Source organism: Hemitrygon akajei, chromosome 17 (genome assembly GCF_048418815.1).
Source record: "Hemitrygon akajei chromosome 17, sHemAka1.3, whole genome shotgun sequence".
NCBI lineage: Eukaryota > Metazoa > Chordata > Chondrichthyes > Myliobatiformes > Dasyatidae > Hemitrygon > Hemitrygon akajei.
Window position 1 is genome coordinate 29,912,572 of NC_133140.1, and position 22,077 is coordinate 29,934,648.

Sequence of the window (22,077 nt, forward strand, 5' to 3'; positions counted from 1 at the left end):
TACCCACTGGCCTCTGAGCAATGTTTAACACTGAGCTGAAGTTGATGAACAGCATCCTGACATACAAGGCATTGATTTCTGGGTGGGACAGGATGGAGTGGGGGGCCGAGGCCATGGCACCATCAGTAGGCTGGTTTGGGTGGTAGGTGAGCTGGAAAGGGTCCGATGTAGCTGGAAGGTGGGATTTTATACGGTCCGTTACTAGCTCTTCATGACTACTGAAGTCAGTACCACTGGACGGTAATCATTTAGGCCAGTTACAGCTGCTCTCTTGAGCACCGGAATGATGGAAGCCTGCAGGGGCAGTGGCCTGTTTCAGGTACGTTGTCCGACCCTACAGTTCTGCATGGATTTACCCTGGCTAGGATCCACCTCACCTCAGCTGTGACTTCCTATGAAACCTGTTCCCCGGGAAGAGAGGGGACTTTCCTCGATGTCATATCATTCAATTGGTCAAATCATGCATAGAGCAGCCAGCCTATCAGCCACTGTCGTCGACATGCAGGGCTTGTAATCTGTTATGGTTTGTATACATTGCCACGTACACTGTCCCTGGTGTCACAAAGGTGTTTGAATTTTCTGTGCATACTCATACTGGCTTTCCTGATGCTACGGGAGAGAGTGGCTCTTGCTGACCTTAGAGTCGTCCAGCCCCCTGATCGGAAGGCGGCGTCCTTGTTCCTGAGCAGTGCACGAACCTCTGCAGTCAGCCAGGGTCTCAGGTTTACTCTGACCGTGTAGTGTTTAATCACAGTAACGTGCTCGATGCACTTTCCCATGTAGCCAGTCACCCATCCCACATATTCATCAGTTGACGTGATGATCTTAGGTAGCCACCTCCCTGAAAATGCTCCAGTCCATGCTTTTGAAACAGTCCTGCAGTGCCAAGGTGGCATCTCCTGGCCATGTTGTGATCTTCCTGTGGACAGGTTTGGCTTGTTCAAGTGGTCATTGAGTGTATTTGGAGTGAAGGGAGATGATTTTCCATGGAACGTGGAACAGTGAAGCACTGCGATGTCGTGCTGAGCATGATGGCAAGTTAGACAAAGGCCATGATCCACATCCCTCCAATCCCTGCAGGTTCTGTGTCCGTCTAATGCTCCTGTGTTGACAGTATCATTGAGGTAGCAGGTGAAATTGATAAACAGAATAAAGCCATTCGTGACTGAAAGAAAACTCTGCCTCTGATACAAATGGGGTCAGGATGTCTATAGATAATATAGTTAAACAGGAGGGCGATCAATATCTCATTCACTGAGATTGCTGAAATATTGTGTAGCCCGGAGCTCAGAGGAAAGTTCTGGTGCAGTAGGTAGTGCTGCTGTCTCAGAATGGGTCCTGACCACCCGGTTTCTCTGTGCAGAGTTTCTCTGCTCTCCCTGTAACCCACATGCGTTGCCTCTGGATGCCCCCATTTCTCACCGCATCCCAAAGACCGGCTGGCTGGTGAGTTAACTGGTCACCGTAAATTGCCCCAGTGTAGGTGGGAGGCAGGAGAATTGGGAGGAGGAAGGGGATGATTTGGGGATATGAGGGAGTAGGAGTTACAGGGCAATGTGAGGAAAACAGTAATGTTCTGAGAGCCAACAGGTACATGATAGACTGAATGGCCTCTTTGTGCTGTATGATGAAATAAAAATAACGTTTAAGTAAGTTGCATGTTGCACCTGATTCCCAGGATGCAAGCATGATGACAGCCTGGGTGCAGAGCTGTAGGAGCTGTTCAAAGGTGTACCATGGGAGAGCATACAGACAGATCTGACAACATGGTGGCAGAGAGCCCAAGGGAGAGTGCAGTGAGTCCTGAAGTGGAAGGCCAGTCAGTGAAGAGATGCCAGGCACATCAGCGCCGTTGCCAAGAGAGAGGAGACCCATGGTGTGGCTGAACCTGTGATTTTTTTTTAAAAAAAGCTTCTATAGAAATTTTGAAAACTGTTGCTTTTGTGCCGAACAGGTAGTATATACAATATTGGTTGTAAAAGGGTAATTTTTTGCTCCAAGTCGAGTGCCAGATGGTGGATTGAGTTGTAACACATCAGAAACTTACAGAGTTAGTCTCAAAGAGATGCTGGGATTAAATGGTCGTGTTTGTAGGAGGTCTTCAGCTTCTTCACCACTTCAACCGGAATCCAGGTCATGCAAATGCTTAGCAGCATTGTTTGATGGGTTGCTTTTGCATTTGAAACATGTTGTATGTGCTACGTAAATGTTATTGTCAATGAACTGAGGATTCAATACAAGGGAACAGCAGCTTTGCTGAGGTGGAGTTGGGTTACCACTGATTCCCCGACAGGGCTGTGCTATTAATGATGCATTCCAGAGAAATGTTGTACGACTTCCATGGAGAGGAAATGACAAAAGGACTGTTGTGATCTCAATTGAAAGAGCCATGTTAAAACAAAATGTCCTTTTTGTGCCAGTGAGGTGCTGACATTACAGTCAACAAGCTCTTTCTACAATAAATTATCTAGATACAAAGATTATGGCTGGCAGCATGTGTAGGAATGTGTTTTCTTTTTGAAGTGCGATCCATGCGAATGCTGCATGGTTTAGTGAATTTGCCTTTTATGGACATGTAGCACTATATATTTAAAGACAGCATGAAAAATTCACACTTTTTGCAGCAGGTGCCTCAGCCCTCGTCCTGGTATCGCAGCCAGGGCAAAGTAGTTTTTCATATCATAAGCAAAGAAACGTAGAACCCAAGAATTTCTCTCTGTCCGTAAGTACTTTGTTATTTAAAAAAAACATTCACAATAGCAAACTTCTTAGAAATTGCAGATCAATAGAACTTAGTATTAATAATGCCTCAGGAGATTTGTTATCTGCTAAGACAGTCCCTCGAAGTAAGCAAATAATGAGGTCGTTGTTACTGTTCGATTTTGTAATTGGGGTTAGATCCTCAACTATCACCGCAGGTTATCTTGTAGGTTTAATTCACTTGTGCTCAAATGAGCCAATTATAATTTTCCGAAGTACTGAGATGGTTAAAAAAAATGTTTTTGTAAATTACACTGGTGTGCACTTGGGAATGTTAGGAAGCTCCGGGATAAAATTGCTGCCAGTTTTCTGGTGGTATTTTTAGATTTTTGTTTTGAGCATGACCAGTGAGACTGCGTGAGTGTTTATCCCCTCATGTTGTAATGTGGCCCACTGCTGGTTACTGAGGAGATGGATTAAGCACAAGGTGTTTGTTGCCTAGGTGTCAGAAAAAGAGGAATGAGGAGAATAAAAGGAGATCTGATCAAGACATTGTTTGGAAAATGCACTTCTCAGTCTCTTTTTTTCTCCTCCCAATCTTTCCCTGATTTCAGTTTGAGTTTATAATAATCTAACCAGGTTTTGTGTCAGCAGCTGAACTTTCTTACCTAAACACACAAGTCAATGTTCATGTTAATTACTTTTGAAAATGAAATAAAGTGAACAAGCAGGCTCATTATTCTCAGTTGTTTTACACAGTACTTGAGTAGCAAGAGGAAAAATTATAAATTGATCCCTTAATATACTGCATAATTCTTGACATTCACAAATTGTGTAAGGATGGCTATTGAAGCAGTTGCTACACAAAAAGAATTGCCAGGTACCTGAGAATGAAAATTTGTATGTATTCCTAGCATATGTTCATTGAGTAAAACTTGCAGTCATAGAGCTACACAGTGTGGAAACAGGCTCTGCAGATCAATCCATGCATGCTGACCAAGGTACCTTCCTGAGCCAGGCCTACTTGCCTGCAATTTGGACCATATGCATCCACATGTCTAAATGTCTTAAACATGATTGTACCTGTCTCTTCAACTTCCTCTGGCGGCTTATTCCATATATCCTTTGTGGTAAAACTTGCCTGTTAGGTCCTGTTCCATCTAATCTTTAAGCAATTGTTTCTCAGGTTTAAGATTCCACTAGTCTATGACTATGACTATCACAAAAAATATATAACCTTATGGTAAGTGAGAGATAGATAGATCTTATTTGTATCCATTTTTTTTCTTTATGAGGTTAGTTCATTTGTTACAAACGAGTGTGGTCGAACAAAGCAATTTGGGAATCCAGATCCATAATTCCTTGAAAGTGGCATTGCAGATAGATAGGGCCATAAAGAGAGCTTTTGGCATATTGGCCTTCATAAATCAGTGTATTCAGTATTGTAATTGGGATGTTATGTTGAAGTTGTATAAGGCATTGGTGAGGACTAGATTGGTGTGCTGTGTGCAGTTTTGGTCACCTACCTACAGGAAAGATATCAATAAGATTGAAAGAATGCAGAGAGAATGTACAAGAATGTTGCTGGGACTTGCAGACCTGAGTAATAGTGAAAGGATGAATAGGTTAGGAGTTTATTTCCTGGAACGCGGGGGGGGGGGGGGGGGATTTGATAGAGTGTACACAATTATAAGATGTATAGATAAGGTAAATGCAAGCGGTCTTTTTCACTGGTTAGATGAGACTGCAACTAGAGACTATGGGTTAAGGGTGAAATGTAAAGGGGAACATGAGGGGAAAACTCTTTACTCAGAGGGTGCTGACAACGTGGAAGGAGCTGTCAGTGCAAGTGCTGAATGGGGGGTCAATTTCAACTATCAAGAGCAACTTGGATGAGAGAAGTATGGAGGGCTGTGGTCCAGGTGCAGGTTGATGGGAGTAGGCAGATTAATGACTTGGCATTCTAGATGGGCTGAGTGGCCTTTTGCTGTGCTGTAGTGTTCGGTGACTCTATGCCTGCAGCCCCTTAGCAGCTGGCAAGTCTATCCTGTTAGTCTCCCAAATTAACTTCCTAACCAACAGATCACAATCAGAGCACAAGCAACTTCACCACGTTTATTCCCAGCACTGGCATCCTCAGCCCCCTTCTCTGCACCCTGTACACTAATAACTGTATGGCCATATCTGTATCTGCTCTACCTCCATCTACAAGTTTGCAGATGACCACCACAGTAGTCCGAACCTCAAATAACCGCGAGTCGCAATTCAGGAAGGTGATAGAATACTTAGTGACATGGTGTCGTGATAACAACCATTTCCTCAATGTCACCAAAGCAAAGGGGATGGTCAATGATTTCAGGAAGGGGTCAGTGCACATACTCGTGTCTATGTCAGTGGTGCTAAGATCAAGAAGGTTGAACACCACCAGTAGCCTGTCTTGGTCCAACCACGTTGACAACATGGCCACGTAGCTTCCCAGCACCTCTACTTCCTCAGGAGGCTAAAGAAGTTTGGCATGACCCCTTTGCTCGACTATCGATGTGCTATAGAAAACATCCGATCCAGATGCGTCACATTTGGTGTGGCGACTGCTCTACCCATGACTGTGAGAAACTCCAAGGAGCTGTGGGCACAGTTCAGCACATCCCAGAAACCAGCCACCTCTCCATGGACTCCATCTACATTTCTCACTGCTTTGATAAAGAAACCAGCATAATGAAAGACATATATCCACCTTGGGCATTCTTTATTTTCACCTCCTCAGGCTGAAGATACAAGAACCTGAAAACACATACAACCAGACTCAAGGACATCTTCTCCTACTGTTATCAGACTGTTGAATAGTGTTCAAGTATGATAAGTTGGACGCTTGACTTCACAATCTACCTCATTGTGACCTGGACTGCACTTGTTACATTTTATTCTGCACTCTGTTATTGATTTACCTTGTAGTACTCCAATGCACTGCTGTAATGAACTGTAGGGACAGTGTGCAAGATAAGTTTTTCACTCTACCTCACTGCATGTGACAATAATAAATCAATTTACCAAAAGTTTGATTGTATCTATGGGCTGCCCAAAGTTGGGTATTCATAAACTGCAGAGAAACCTGCAGTTCCATTTTTTTCTTAAAGTAACTATATTCCAATTTCTGCATCTATTGTTTGAAATGATATTATGTCGCTTACCACATTAACACCCGTCTCTGCAACACATACTGTACGTCCCTGGCATGAACAGTCTTGCGTATTGTTGGCGTTGTGGTTTATAACCGAAATACTTTGGTTCAGTGGATCCATTGCCACCACTCTTTGGGATCAGGAGCTTTCCATTCACTGTGTCTAACAGACTTTTATCTGTGAGACTCGGACCGATGGATGGTGAGGCTGTTTCATGGAGAAGAAAAAAATTCTTCCATCAATGTTTTTTATGGGTTTTCCAATTTTTTAAGATTCGTTTTGATTTTAAGATTTTAATTATGGTTTGTGATCTTTAAACTGTTTATGATAATAACCTTTGCTAATTTTGTTTACAGAAAAGCTGTACAACTCAACCGGTCCTGATTTAAGAAGATCACTTTTCTCCTTGAAACAGCTATTTCAGGTACTGCATCACTCCAATAATTAAAGAAATGTTGTAATTTACAAATACCAAAAAGTTGTAATATTGACAAATGTTATGCCCAGAGCTATCAGCTTGTGTTTGTCTAGAGGAAAATCCGTCCCTTGCTAGACCGTGTCTCCCGTTTGCGTGGATGCTGTGAAATGCACACTGATACAAACTCGCGCACACAATGTCAGACCGCACACCATGTACGTTTTACAGAGTACACTTTATAAGTCTTACTGGAACTAGGTGGTTAATAGCAATATACAATATAAAAAGAAAAGAAAAAAAGGCACCAAAACTTATCAGAGTTCAATCAATTTGTGCACAACTGTTGGAGCTCAATCAGTGAAGCCATCAGTTCACCATCCGATCTTCTCCGACCTCCTCGATCCACCACCTGGGACCAACCTCGGTGGTCGACCAGAGTGTGTTCACCACATCCTTCCCCTTCGGTTCTCCTCCTGAAAATCCCGTGCACTTGCTCCAGGTTCCCACACATACAAATAGAACAACATCGCTACCATTGGTTAGTTCCTCTGTTATCAATAATAATAACCCAGACATTCCAACTAAACAGAGCATTACCTCATCAGTTACCCACAAAGAAGCCATTTCATTATAACTCTACAGAAAAGCCATTTTATATAAGCAGTTAACATTGCAGTTAATAATCTGAGAACCCTACACAAAGAAATTTGCACAGGTCATGACAATGATGCAGGTAATTTAAAGCAGTCAGCTAGGGTGGTTGTTATCCACATTGTGATTCTGTTTAATCTAGGGCTCATCCACTCACCTTTGACCTGCCCCATTTTCAGTGGGCTCTTGTTAATTATTTTCATTCACACAAGGAACCAGCACTTGAGGTATCTGAGGTACCACAGCCTGGAGCTGTGATGCAGACCCAGACTACATTTTAAATGTGTGCCCATTGACTAAATTCATCAGTACTCTGCCTGAGATAGTCCTTGTCTGCAAGAATACTGTTGTTATGTATAGACTACATGAAATCCATATTTCTTCTCGCTGTTTCCTTCATCTGTCTATGCAATAAAGTTTGCAATGCCAGTACGGTCTCTGTATTAACTCCCTCTGTCCTGAATCACTTACATTTGTCCTTATGCCGACCTCCTCATATCATGCTCTTTTCATGCTGGAAAAGGTGTGTTTGGTCACTTACTCCCAACAGCACCATCCAGAGACAGAGAAGCAGTTTCAGCGACAGGTTACTATCGATGCAATGCTCCTCAGACAGGATGAAGAGGTCAATACTCCCCAATGCCATTAGGCTTTACAATTCTATCGCCAGGACTTAAGAACTTTTTAAAAGCTATTATTAATGCTTTTTGAGATAGTGATTTAGATGCATATCATATTTTTTTTTACTGAGTTAAGTATTGTATGTAATTAGTTTTGCTACAACAAGTGTATGGGACATTGGAAAAAAAGTTGAATTTCCCCATGGGGATGAATAAAGTATCTATCTATCTATCTATCTATCTATCTATCTATCTATCTATCATTGCAAATCATTAAATATATTTATCACAAACTTTTCTAATTTGTAAGGTACTAAGAAAGTATACTGTAATTTGTGTAAGTCACATAACAGATTGCATCCTAGTAACTTTACATCATTACGCTCTGTAAAAACAAGGTGTGTTTTTTTTGCAGCAAGTGAAGCTTTTTTTTGGCTTATCCTTGCCTCTTGACTTTTCTACACTGTTAGTGATGAAGCCCAGATTATCAGAGTATTCTGCTCTTTAATCCAGAAACTGTATCTTTAATGGGCAATGAATTAATCCCGCCTTGTTGTTTTACTCTTCCCTAGTACTAAACATAATAAAATTCTTGTATAAACATGCATCATATTTTTTATAAAAAGGTATTCATTGATTTACAAATGTTTAATTTACTAATTTTAACTATGGGCTCTTCAGGCACTAAAGATTTAAAGATTTTTTTGTAATACAGTACTACGCTTTATCCATGAGGGATGCAGCAAAATGCCACATTATGTTTCATCTATCTGCCTTAATTTATTAAATGTTTATTAATGAAACATTTTCCAGGAATGCATTTCCTTTTGTAAAATGAGCAGCACTTGTACTTAAACTCTCCTGATTTGCTTAAATATGCAAGAAGTAATGCAGATGACTGACCATTTATCTGCGATATGTCAGAATCTGTCTCCAACCTCTCCCGTAACCCCAGCTCACTGTGAGCAACATCACTGAGAGTCTATGTTTTGTTATGAAGAAAAAGCAATGTGATAAAGGTACAAATGATTTGCTATGTCTGTACCTGCATAAGTTTTTGAACTACTGCTGTGGTTGTGACTATAGCTGCAGTCTGAGCTGAAAGGGCTTCACTGGGGCAACACAGTAGCGTAGTTGTCAGCACGATGATTTACAGTACCAGCGACCTGGGTTCAATTCCTGCCGCTGCCTGTAAGAAGTTTGTACGTTCTCCCCATGCCCGCGTGGGTTTCCTCTGGATGCTTTCGCATCCTCCCACTGTCCAAAGACATGCCAGTGGATAGGTTAATTGGTCATTGTAAATTGTCCCGTGGTTAGGTTAATATTAAATCGGGGATTGCTGGGCAGCATGGCTGGAAGGGCTGAAGGGCCTATCCCATGCTCTACCTCAATAACTAAATACTGAGAAACACTTCAAACCTGTCTACAGTCTTGTTTCAAATTAAATTACAAGAACATTGGTAGATAAAAGCAGAAGTACCTAATCAGCCCCTTAAATCTGTCTGGCATTCCATAACATCACGTCTGACTTGGTTTAGATCTAACAAGCTTTCCCAATCTCTCCCCATATCTCTCAACCTCCAAAGAGAAGAACTAACTGTTCATTTATATTTACAGTGGGCATCTTGTTATTCTGAAACTGCCTCCTAGTTGGAGATCCCTGTGCTATTGGGAACATATTTTCAGTATGCCCCCCCATCAATACCCACTCAGAATGTTTCAGTATGATCACCTTTCATTTGCTGATACTCCATTGAGTTACAGGGTCAGTCTGCTCAACCTGTCTTCGTATGTCAATATTTTCATCTCAGGAATTGACTGCGTGAACATTCGCCTGCTGCCTTCATTGTAAGCACATCCTTGCCTAAGTATCAAGAGCAAAACTTTCTGCAGTACTTGAGGTGCAGTGTCACCAGCTGCCTGTAAGCTTTCCCTAAAAATTTTCCTTTCTTTTCTTTCAGTCAACAAGCAATAAAGGGCACCAGCGTTCCTAATCGCATGCTATTTTGCATGCAAATCCTTTGTGGTTCATTTACTTCCCTTAAACTGCAACCTCGAAGACAACCACAACCTTGTCATAGAGTTTGGAGGCTTGCATGGTTTAATTACCGGGAGAGCTATGTTGGCTGGAGTTAGGACCTTGTGATTTGATTCTTGGTGGAGTCACGCACCCCAAACAGGTCAAAGGATAGAGGCCAGACTAAAGCCTCAGAACTGAGAGAAGTCTACTTAGAACAGAGATGAGGAATGATTTATTTAGCTAGAGTTGACTCTGGGACTCCAGGAAGTGATTCTGAGAGCTCTGGATACTTTTCTTCTGAACGTGTTGGCATTCTAAAGCATGGCAAGCTTCACTGTACGGTGCGGAGAATAATGTGTGAGCAGACTGTCACATTTCCTTTACCATTGGAAAGCCACCTCAGACTGCTTTGTCCATTGCCATTTCTTCCTGCTATGTAGTAATGAGTTTAAAGTGTAGAGCACAGTAGCCAGGTTTGGCAGGAACTTGTAGTAATTCACAAATTCTAAAAGTGACTGCAATTGTGACACGTCCTTTGGGGCATCCACCACTGCTTGAATTTTCTCGGCACACTTGCGTAATCCTTGTGATTCAAAAGTGTGACCACAGTTGGTTGGTTGAAAAAATTGACACTTGTGCTTTAGCTCATAATCTTCTAATTTTTTTTAAAATGCTGTCCTGAGATTTTTAGAGATGTAACCTTGTGATCCTTACCAGTAACAGTGATGTCACCCAGGTAACACTGAGTGCCTGGGCAGCCTTGCAGAACCTGGTTCATAGCTTCCCGTCAGAGTGCAGGTGCAGATGCTACTCCAAAAATAAGCCTATTATAGTGATAAATCCCTTTGTGAGTGTTCATGGTGAGAAACACTTAGGACTCTTCTTCCGTCTCCATCTGTAGGTAGGCCTCAGCTAAATCCACTTTGCTGAAGTGTCCATTCCAAAAAGGTTTGCAAGAATATCCTCTATCCTGGGTAGAGGGTATTGAACTTCTTTCAGTACTGCATTGATGGTGACCTTAAAATCACTACAGATCCCGACAGACCCATTCTTTGCTACTGGGACCACTGGCATTGCACAAGTGCTCCACTCAACCTTGGAAAGAATTCCCTCAGCCTCCATGCAATTTAGCTGTCTGGCTACTTTATCATGGATGGTATAAGGAGCTGGATGGGCTTTTCAGGTGTGATATTTTCACTTAACACTATTTTACCTTGGATATGTTTGAGTTTTCTAATGCCGTCCTTGAACACTGCTGTGGTATCATCCAGTACCTTCATAATTCGCTTTCAGTTAGCTTTATTACAGGGGATGAGGCATGCAATCTGTGGATGGATCTCCAACCAAGTTGTAGTTGTCTCAGCCATCACGGCCCCACAATACTGGCCCACCTGTTTTTACCACATACAAGCTCAATGTGGCTTGTTGGTTGTTATATTTCACGGTTATGGATGTCATTCCCACTGGAGTTATCTTTTCTCCAGTATGAGTTCTTAATTGGGTATCTGCAGGCTTCAGTTCAATATCTTCGAAATTCCATTCAAACTTTCTTGTGAGATGATTGAAACAACTGAGCTGAGCCGTTTTACTTAAGTTGCCGTTCATTTCTGGTGTGAGTCATATTAGTTGATTCCTGATAGTTTTCACATGGTAAATCTCAACACTCTCAGTCCTGTGTCACTTTTATCATTATCAGATTTTTTTATCAACAGCATGTGGATTAGTGTTTTTTTTTTGAAACTGCAGCTTGACTTTTTAACCTTTTCTCTTCCCTGTGCATGCCCTTTATATGTGTCCTACTTTGTTGCAATTTCTGCAAGTATTGCCTTTAAATTGGCATTGATCTGGTGTATGTGATTCCCTGCCACAATGGTAACACAATTTGTTTGGCCAGGCTGGTTTCTGTTTAGACTTCGTAATTTTCTTCACGCTCACTTTCATTCCTGACTGCAACTCAATTGCATCTCTGTCTGCCATTTCGATTGATACAGCAATTTCAGCTGCTCTTTGAAATGTAAGTTGTGCTTTAGTTAGGAGCCATTTTTGAATGCTTTCTTGTAAAATTGCACAAACTAAACAATCTCAGTACAAAATTAAGCCCAGCACTGAACTGACAATGCTCAGACAATCTCTTGAATTCAGTCATGCGCACTGAAGTGGATTTCACATCTTTTTAATTCTGCTCATGAAACCTCAAGTGTTCTGCAATCATTTGGTTCTAAGTGATCCTGCATTAGTTTCACGATGTCAACAAAGCCAATTTTGGCTGGCTTGGTGGGAGCAGACAAATTTCTAGGCGAACTTGTATGCCTTTAAACCTAATGCACCCAGCAAAACTGGTACTTGCTTCTCATTGGCTATTTCATTGCCTTCAAAATACTTCTCTATTAGGTCAGTATATGTGAACCAGTTATCCGTTGAGCATTCAGACACATCTATCTTTCCAATGTAGGCAGCCAATTCTGCTCTTTCGTTTAATAATTAATATCACCTGATACTCAATGTTTATGAAAACATGAATTCTTCCACTTTATGTCTTTTTTTAAAAACTCAGCAGTCTCTGGTTGTTCCTGAAGAAGTTTTTTTTGCTCAACCGTTTGTCACTGTGCTTTTTAAAAAACTTGAATGTGTCGCTGTGCTTTAACAGGCAGGTCGTCATCTCAGGTTTCATTTAAACTTCCTTGTCACCACTGTTACGCTTTGTAATTCCAACATATTAAATTAATTAAAAGATAAAACAAGGAGCTGAGAGATAAAATGTGTACTTTGATTTTACTTCAAGCGAGATGCAAACGTATGACTGGTAGTGAGATGAAATATGCAATCACATATAAACCAGTGATGAATTATTTAAATTAAATAGAACACATTCAAATAATATATTTACAATAATATCAAAATATTAAAGACACAACAGTGGTAGCAATGAGTCACAAAGAAATAGCGGGTGAACTCAATGAGTATTTTGCACCAGTCTTCACTGTGGAACACACCAGGAGCATGCCATAAGGTTGAAAGTTCTGAAGGCAGGAAAATCACATGGACCAGATGGACTACACTCTGGGGTTCTGAAAGAGGTGGCTGAAGAGATTGTGGAGTCATCAGTAATGATCTTTCAAGAATCACTAGATTCTGGAATGGTTCTGGAGGACTGGGAAATTTCAAATGTTACTCTACTGTTCAAGAAGGGAAAGAGGCAAAAGACAGGAAATTATAGGCCAGTTAGGCTGACTTCAGTGGCTGGTTAGAATTTGGAGTCCACTGATAAGGATAAAGGTTTGAGCTACTTGGAGGCACATGATAAAATAGACTAAAGTCAGCATGGCTTCCTTAAGGGGAAATCTTGCCTGACAAATATGTTGGAATTCTTTCAGGAAATAAGAAACTGGATAGTCAGTGGACGTAGTTTACTTAGATTCTCAGAAGGCCTTTGACAAGGTGCCACACGTGAGGCTGCTTAACAAGAGCTCATTGTATTCAAGGAGAAGTAGAAGATTGGCTGACTTGCAAGAGGCAGAGAATGGGAATAAATGGGGCTATTGCTGGTTGTCTGCCAATGACTAGTGGAGTTCTGCAGCGAGCAAATTGCTTTTTATGTTAAATGTCAATGATTTAGATGATGGTATTGATGGTTTTGTGGCCAAGTTTACAGATTATACAAAGATAGGTGGGAGGGGAGGTAGTGTTGAGGAAGCAAGGAGTCTGCAGATTAGGAGAATGGACAAAGAAATGACAGATGAAATACAGTGGAGGGAAGTGTATGGTCATACATTTTTGGAGAAGGAATAATGGCATAGATGATTTTCTAAATGGGGAGTAAGTTCAGAAATCAGAGGTGATATGGGACTTGGAATTCCTTGCGCAGAATTTCCTTAAGGTTAACTTGTAAACTGAGTTGATGGTAAGGAAGGCAAATGTAATGTTGGCATTCATTTTGAGAGGACTGGAATATAAAAGCAAGGTTGTAATGTTGAAATTTTATAAGAGAGATTTATAACGAAGAGATTTCTGGGCTTTGGAGAATGTCCAAAGGAAGTTCACAAAAATGTTCCCAGGAATGAAAAGGTTAATGTATGTTTGATGGCTCTGGACCTGTACTCACTGGACTTCAGTAGAGTGTTGCGTGATCTCATTGAAAACTTTTGAATATTGAAAGGTCTCGATAGATTGGATGTGGAGAGGATGTTTCCTGTAGTGGGGGGAGTCTACAACCAGAGGGCATAGTCTTGGAATACAAGGACATCCCTTTAGAACAGATATGAGGAGGAAATTCTTTAGCCAGATAGTGGTGAATCTGTGGAATCCAAGTCATTGAGTATATTAGAAGCGGAGATTGATATGTTCTTGATTACTAAGGACATCCAAGGTTATGGGAAGAAGCCAGGAGAGGAATAATAAATCAGCCATGATGCACTAGTTAAGCTGACTTGATGGGTAAAATGGCCTAATTCCTCTCCTATGTCATTTGGTCATATGGTCCTATAAGAGCCGCAGGTACTGTGCTTATGGATGTTAGAGGAATTCAGGGATGAAGGGACAAGGTAGGGTAATCATGTTGAGGTAGAAGATTAGCCATGCTGTTGTTGATTGGTGGCTCAGCTCTGGGCCAAAAGGCCTACTCCTGCTTCTATTTCTTTTGTTCTTATGATCATCTGGTTCTCATTTGGGGCTACAAGTACCAGATCTTGTTTGCTGAGTTTTAGGGAAGCTTTGTAAAGTATTCTGACCTAGTGTATTTCAATCTCTGACTGAAACATATGGAGTTTATTAATCTAATTATATGATAAGTCTTGTTGCTTTCAGTAAATGCAGGATCATGTATCAAATGTCCTTGAGCAATCTATTACTGTGCATATATCAGTTTTATTCGATCTTCCTTAACACTCCTGCCATCCCTGCCCCCATGCTAGTCTTCTAACTAAACAGACAGGTAGATCTCTTAATCTTAAGATGTGAACTTCTGGCAAGACACAGAGGCCGACAAAACAAAAGTGGAAAATAGAGAAAATGCACAGCAAGCCTGTCAGCATCTGCAAAGATCGAAGTTTTAATTTCAGCTTCTTCCTCAGAGCCCTGCTTTCCATTTTGTTCTGTATAGTACTTACTGCATGATGGCGCTGGTGAACAACAGTGACATCATGCAGACACTCACAAAACTACTGGATACTCACCTTCTTCTAGATATACTTCATCTTATTCTGAACTGTGATCGATTGCAGCCTGCAATTTCCTTTTTAAGATAGATAGATAGATAGATAGATAGATACTTTATTCATCCCCATGGGGAAATTCAACTTTTTTCCAATGTCCCATACTGTCCCATACACTTGTTGTAGCAAAACTAATTACATACAATACTTAACTCAGTAAAAAATATGATATGCATCTAAATCACTATCTCAAAAAGCATTAATAATAGCTTTTAAAAAGTTCTTAAGTCCTGGCGGTAGAATTGTAAAGCCTAATGGCATTGGGGAGTATTGACCTCTTCATCCTGTCTGAGGAGCATTGCATCGATAGTAACCTGTCGCTGAAACTGCTTCTCTGTCTCTGGATGGTGCTATGTAGAGGATGTTCAGAGTTTTCCATAATTGACCGTAGCCTACTCAGCGCCCTTCGCTCAGCTACCGATGTTAAACTCTCCAGTACTTTGCCCACGACAGAGCCCGCCTTCCTTACCAGCTTATTAAGACGTGAGGCGTCCCTCTTCTTAATGCTTCCTCCCCAACACGCCACCACAAAGAAGAGGGCGCTCTCCACAACTGACCTATAGAACATCTGCAGCATCTCACTACAGACATTGAATGACGCCAACCTTCTTAGGAAGTACAGTCGACTCTGTGCCTTCCTGCACAAGGCATCTGTGTTGGCAGTCCAGTCTAGCTTCTCGTCTAACTGTACTCCCAGATACTTGTAGGTCTTAACCTGCTCCACACATTCTCCATTAATGATCACTGGCTCCATATGAGGCCTAGATCTCCTAAAGTCCACCACCATCTCCTTGGTCTTGGTGATATTGAGACGCAGGTAGTTTGAGTTGCACCATATCACAAAGTCCTGTATCAGTTTCCTATACTCCTCCTCCTGCCCATTCCTGACACACCCCACTATGGCCGTGTCATCAGCGAACTTCTGCACATGGCAGGACTCCGAGTTATATTGGAAGTCTGATGTGTACAGGGTGAACAGGACCGGAGAGAGTACGGTTCCCTGCGGCGCTCCTGTGCTGCTGACCACCGTGTCAGACCTACAGTCTCCCAACCGCACATACTGAGGTCTATCTGTCAAGTAGTCCACTATCCAATCCACCATGTGAGAGTCTACTCCCATCTCCGTTAGTTTGTGCCTTAAGATCTTGGGCTGGATGGTGTTAAAGGCACTAGAGAAGTCAAGGAATGTAATCCTCACAGCACAACTGACCCCCTCTAGGTGAGAGAGTGATTTGTGCAGCAAATACAAATATGTGATAGCATCCTCCACTCCCACCTTCTCCTTATACGCAAACTGAAGAGGATCCTGGGCGTGCCTGGTTTGTGGCCTCAGATTCTGTATTATCAGCCGCTCCATGGTCTTCATAACGTGCGACGTCAAGGCAACAGGTCTGAAGTCATTCAATGTATTTTTTGGCGACTGAATGATCTGGCACTTCTGCCATCTCTTGGATGCTTTGGAATGCCGCAATGGCTGTACCTGGAGGTGGCTGCGTTGATTCCTAATGGCGGAACATGATCTCGTGGTCAGCTCCATGACTCTGCATTGATTGAAGCATCAAGCAAGATTAGAATCGATGAGGACGAGAGCTGAAAACGAATGGGTGTTCAGTGCCACCTGCTTGTGTTTGACTAGTCTCCCTCTCACTGCTGCTCTTGAGTGGGAGGGTGAGTAGCCAGAAGTCGTGGCCCACACTGATACCAACGACATGGGTAGGAAGGGTGACGAGATTCTGCAAAGTGCGTTCAGGGAGTTAAGAACAGGGTTGTGATCTCAGGATTGCTACCTGTTCCCACGTGCTAGTGAGGCCAGAAATAGGAAGATCATACAGATCATACACATGGCTAAGGAGATGGTGCAGAATCAGAATCAGGTTTATTATCACCGGCATGTGACCTGAAATTTGTTAACTTAGCAGCAGTTCAATGCAATACATGATCAAGCAGAAAGAGAAAAAAAATAAATGAAATAAAACATAATAATAAATAAACAAGTAAATCAATTACATATATTAAATAATTTTTTTAAATATGCAAAAAATAGAAATACTGTATATTAAAAAAGTGAGGTAGTGTCCAAAGCTTCAATGTCCATTTAGGAATAGGATGGCAGGAGGAAGGACTTCAGGTTTTTGAATCATTGGGCTCTCTTCCAGGGAAGGTGGGACCTGTACAGAAGGGACAGTTTGTACCTAAACTGAAGGGGGACTAATATCCTTGTGGGACATTTGCTTGTGCTGCTGTAACTATAATAGAGTTGCAGAGGGATAGAAACCAAAGTGCCAGAGCTGATTGTGGAGTGGTTGTGGGAAAAGATATTGTTAAGCCTGCCTATGTACAAAATCAGGAATGTAATGGTTGAGTATGGTAGGACCAGTGTTCTGAGTGGTGTACATTTCAATCCAGGGGTTATTGTAGGTAAGGCAGATGGGCTTAGAGGATGGATCAGCACGTGGAATGATGACATTAGAGCCTTTAGTGAGACTTGGCTTAAGGAGGGTCAGTAATGGTAGCTCAAAGTTGCACGGTTCCAGTGTTTTGGACATTTTAGAGTGGGAAGGATTAAAGGGGGAGGGGTGGCCTCACTAGTCAGGGAAATTATCACTGCAGTACTCAGCCAGGACAGACTGGAGAGCCTGTCTACTGATGCTGTATGGGTAGAACTGAGGAATAAGAAAGGGATGGCCGTATTCATGGTATTACATTATAGACCATTGGACAGTCTGCAGGATTTAGAGGACCAAATTTTAGAGAGTTCCCAGACTGGTGCAAGAAACATAAGGTTGTGATAGGAGGTGATTTTAACTTCCCACATATTGACCGGGACTTCCAAACAGTAAAAGGACTGGATAGGATAGAGTTTGTCAAATGTGTTCAGGAAAGTTTCCTTAATAAGTACAAAGAGGTCCCAACTAAACAAAGTGCAATATGAGATCTCTTTTAGGGAATGAGACAGGCCAGGTGGCAGAAGTTTATATATGGGAACACTTTGCGTCCAGCAAACATAATGCCATTCGTTTCATGATAATTATAGAGAAGCATATGTGAGATCCTTGGGTTGAGATTGCCAGTTGGAGAAAGATCAATTTTGATGATATCAGAAAGGATCTGGCAAGTGTGGATTGGGACAAGTTGTGTTCTGTGTACTTGATATGTGGGAGGCCTTCAGAAGTGCGATTTTGAGAGAACAGAGTTTATATGTTCCTGTCAGAATAAAAGGCAAGGATTTTGGGTTTAGTGAACCTTTGTCTTCAAGAGGTATTGAGCCCCTGGTTAAGAAAGAGTAGGAGGTACACAGCAGGTACAGGCAGGCAGGAGAAAATGAGGTACTAGAGTAATATAAGAAATGCAAGAGAACACACAAGAAGGAAATCAGGAGGCTAAAGGAAGGCACAATGTTGCTCTAGCAGACAAGATGAAAGGGAATCCCAAGGTCTTATACCTATTAAGAGCAAAAGAATAGCAAGGGAAAGCATTGGTCCTCTGGATGACCAGAGTGGTCATCTATGCACTGTCAAAGAGATGGAAGAGGTAAATTGATTTTTTTGGATTTGTATTTACTTGGGATATGGGTACAGAGTCTTTAGAAGTGAGGCAAAACAGCAGTGAGGTCATGGACTGAATACAGATTACAGAGGAGAAGGTATTTGCTCTATTGAGGAAAATAGGGCGGATAAATCCCCAGGGCCCGACAAGGTGTTCCCCTGGACCCTGTGGGAGGCTAGCACAGAAACTGCAGGGGCCCTAGCAGAGGTATTTAAAACATCATTAGCCATGGGTGATGTGCCAGAGGATTGGAGGATAGCCTTTGTTGTTCATTGTTAAAGAAAGGTTCTAAGTGTAAACCAGGAAATTATAGGGCGGTGAGTCTGACATCAGTAGTGGGCAAGTTATTGGAAGTTTTTCTAAGGGAACATATATGTAAGTATTTGGATAGACAGTGACTGATTAGAGATAATCAACATGGCTTTGTACATGGGAGGTCATGTTGAACCATCTTGCAGAGTTTTTTTAAGAAAGTTGCCAGGAAAGTTGATAAAGGCAAGGCAGTCAGTGTTCACTACATGGACTTGAGGAAAGCCTTTGACAAGGACCCCACATGGGAGCTTGGGCAAGAAGGTTCAGTCACTTGGCACTCAAGATAAAGTTGTAAATTAAGGCAGTGGATCCTTGACTTCCTAACAAGTAGACCACAATCTGTGCAGATTGGAAATAACATCTCCACTTCGTTGACAATCAACACTGGCATGCCGCAGGGATGTGTACTTAGCCCATAAGAGAAAATGAGATACAGGAGCAGAATTAAGCCATTTGGCCATCTAGTCTGCTCTGCCATTTCATCATGGCTGATCCAATTTTCCTCTCAGCCCTAATCTTCTGCCTTCTCCCAGTATCCGTTCATGCCCTGACCTTCAAGAATCTATCAGCCTCTGCCTTAAATAGACGAAAGACTTGGCATTCACAACTGCCTGTGGCAAAGAATTCCACAGATTCACTACTCTGGCTAAAGACATTCCTCCTCATCTCCGTTATAAAAGGACACCCCTCTATTCTGAGGCTGTTTCCTCTGGCCTTAGACACTCCCACCATTGGAAACATCTTCTCCACATACACTCTATCAAGGCCTTTCAACATTCAATAGGTTTCAATAAGGTCACCCCTCATTCTTCTGAATCCTAGTGAATATAGGCCCAGAGCAATCAAACGCTCTTCATAGGAGAAACCGTTCAATCCTGGAATCATTTTTGTGAACCTACTTTGAACCCTCTCGAGTTTTAACACATCCTTTCTAAGATAAGGGGCCCAACACTGCTCACAGTACTCCAAGTGAGGCCTCACCAATGCTTTGTAAGGTCACAGTATTACATCCTTGCTTTTATATTCCTGTCCTCTTGAAATGAATGCTAATATCACATTTGCCTTCCTCACCATATACTCAATCTGCAAATAAACCTTTAGGGAATCCTGCACACAGACTCCTAAGTCCCCTTGTGCCTCAATTTTTTTTGTATTTTCTCTTCATTTAGAAAATAGTCTACCCTTTCATTTCTTCTACCAAAGTGCATGACCATACACTTCCCAACTCTGTATTCCATCTGCCACTTCTTTGCCCATTCTCCTAATCTTTGTGTCCTTCTGTAGCCTCTCTACTTCCTCAAAATTATCTGCCCCTCCACCTGTCTCCATATCATCTGCAAACCTGGCCACAAAGCCATGAATTCTATCACCCAAATTATTGACATGTAATATGAAAAGAATTAGCCCCAACACAGACTCCTGTGGAACACCACTAGTCACGAACAGTCAACCGGAAAAGGTTCCCTTTATTCTCACTCTTTGCCTCCTGCCAATCAGCCACTGCTTTATCCATGCTAGGATTTATCCTGCAATACCATGGGCATGTAGCTTATTAAGCAGCGTTGTGTGTGGCACCTTGTCAACATCCATCGATTTTCCTTTATCTACTGTGCTTGTTATTTCTTCAAAGAACTCCAACAGATTTGTCAGGCAAGATTTTGCCTTGAGGAAGCCATGCTGACTATGGCCTATTTTATCATGTGTATCCAAGTACCCTGAGATCTCATCCTTAATAATCAACTTTAATATCTTCCCAAACACTGAGGTCAGGCTAACCGGCCTACAGTTTCCTTTCTTCTGCCTCTCTCCTTTCTTGAAGAGTGGAATGACATTGCAATTTTCCAGTCTTCTGGAACCATTCAGAATCCAGTGATTCTTGAATCATCATTACTAATGCCCCCATGATCTCTTCAGCCACCTCTTTCAGAACTCTGGGGTGTACACCATCTGGTCCAGGTGACTTATCTACCCCCAGACCTTTCCGTTTCCCAAGAGCCTTCTCTCTGCACTTCAGAGCAGTGATTGGTCCACATGGCTGCGAAAGAATTAGAGGGAGCGTTGATCGTGATGTCAAGAGAACATCTTGTACGAGGGAACTATCTGAATTATCACACTACTCATACAGATGAACTCATTACACAGTGCACTGAGGTGGAAAAAGGTAAACAATAGCAATGTAGAACAATGTGTAGCAGTTACAGAGAAGCTGTCTTATATGCCATCTGTTTGCTAAGTGTGTCCAAATTTTTCTGCATTTGACCACAGTTAAAGGTGCTGCCTCATATCCTCTTTATATGTCAATCTGCATTCTTTGTAGTGTGTGTTGTGTTTTCTGCCAAGCAAAGTGTGCATGTACGATGTGATGGCATAATGATGTAATCCCGCAATGCATTATGTAAAAAAAAGAGGATGCTTAATCAAACAATAGATTTACAATATTACTCAAATATTAAATTCACAACAGTGTGGATTTATAAATGATATTCATGAAGAAGTTTTTATTTTTGTGACCAATACAAAGTACACAGCACTGCACTGTTTGCTGACGTACATAAAACATAGAATATTACAGCACAGGAACAGGCCCTTCAGCCCACAATGCTGTGCTGAATCAATTAAATTAGTAATCAAGTGGCCACCTAAACTAACTACTCTCTGTCTACACCATGTCCATATCCTTCCATTTCCCACACATTCATGTGCCTATCTAAACTTCTCTTAAAAGTCTCTAACGTTTCGGCCTCTACCACCACCCCAGGTGGCACATTCTGAGCACCCACCATTCTCTGTGGGGGAGAAAAGAATTCTTGACCCTCACAACTCCTTTGAAATGACCTCATTTCACCTTGATGCATGACCTCTGGTATTAGACGTTTCAACACTTGCTAAAAGATATTGTCTACTCTATCTATGCCTCTCATAATCTTATAATCCTTGATCAAATCTCCCTGCAGCCTCCACTGCTCTGGGGAGACAAAAAACCAACCTAAGTTTGTCCAAGCTCTTATTATAGCCCATGCTCTCTGATCCAGGCGGCATCCTGGCAAACCTTTTCTGCACTCCTCTCCAAAGCCTTTACATTCTTCCTATAATGGCACAATCAGAAATGTATGCAATGCTCCAAATGCGGCCTAACTAGAGTTTTATAAAGCTGCAGCGTAACTTCCTGACTTTTGAATTCGATGCCTCGACTAATAAAGACAAGCATCCCAATGTCAGTTGTAATTTCATTTTGCGATATCAATTTCACCTATAGGATGACAAAGATCTGGTGCCTGAGTTTGTTAATGCTGAAGGACTGACATGCCTCATCAAAGTGGGAGCGGAAGCAGACCAGAACTACCAGAACTACATCTTAAGAGGTTCGTGCTGTACCCTTGTCTACCTTTCTAGATGTGTTCCAACATCCACAATAACAACC

At 41.9% G+C, this 22,077-nt stretch overlaps 1 protein-coding gene across 4 annotated transcripts in view; it reads left to right on the plus strand.

The window, feature by feature from the left end:
- fhod1 (formin homology 2 domain containing 1) overlaps positions 1-22,077 on the plus strand; it is a 305,371-nt gene that overhangs the window by 130,344 nt on the left and 152,950 nt on the right. For all 4 annotated transcript variants that reach the window (XM_073069862.1, XM_073069863.1, XM_073069864.1 and 1 more), the window contains exons 4-5: positions 6,236-6,303; positions 21,913-22,018. In XM_073069862.1, coding sequence (XP_072925963.1) covers positions 6,236-6,303; positions 21,913-22,018 — 174 coding nt within the window. The remainder of the gene's footprint in view (positions 1-6,235; positions 6,304-21,912; positions 22,019-22,077) is intronic.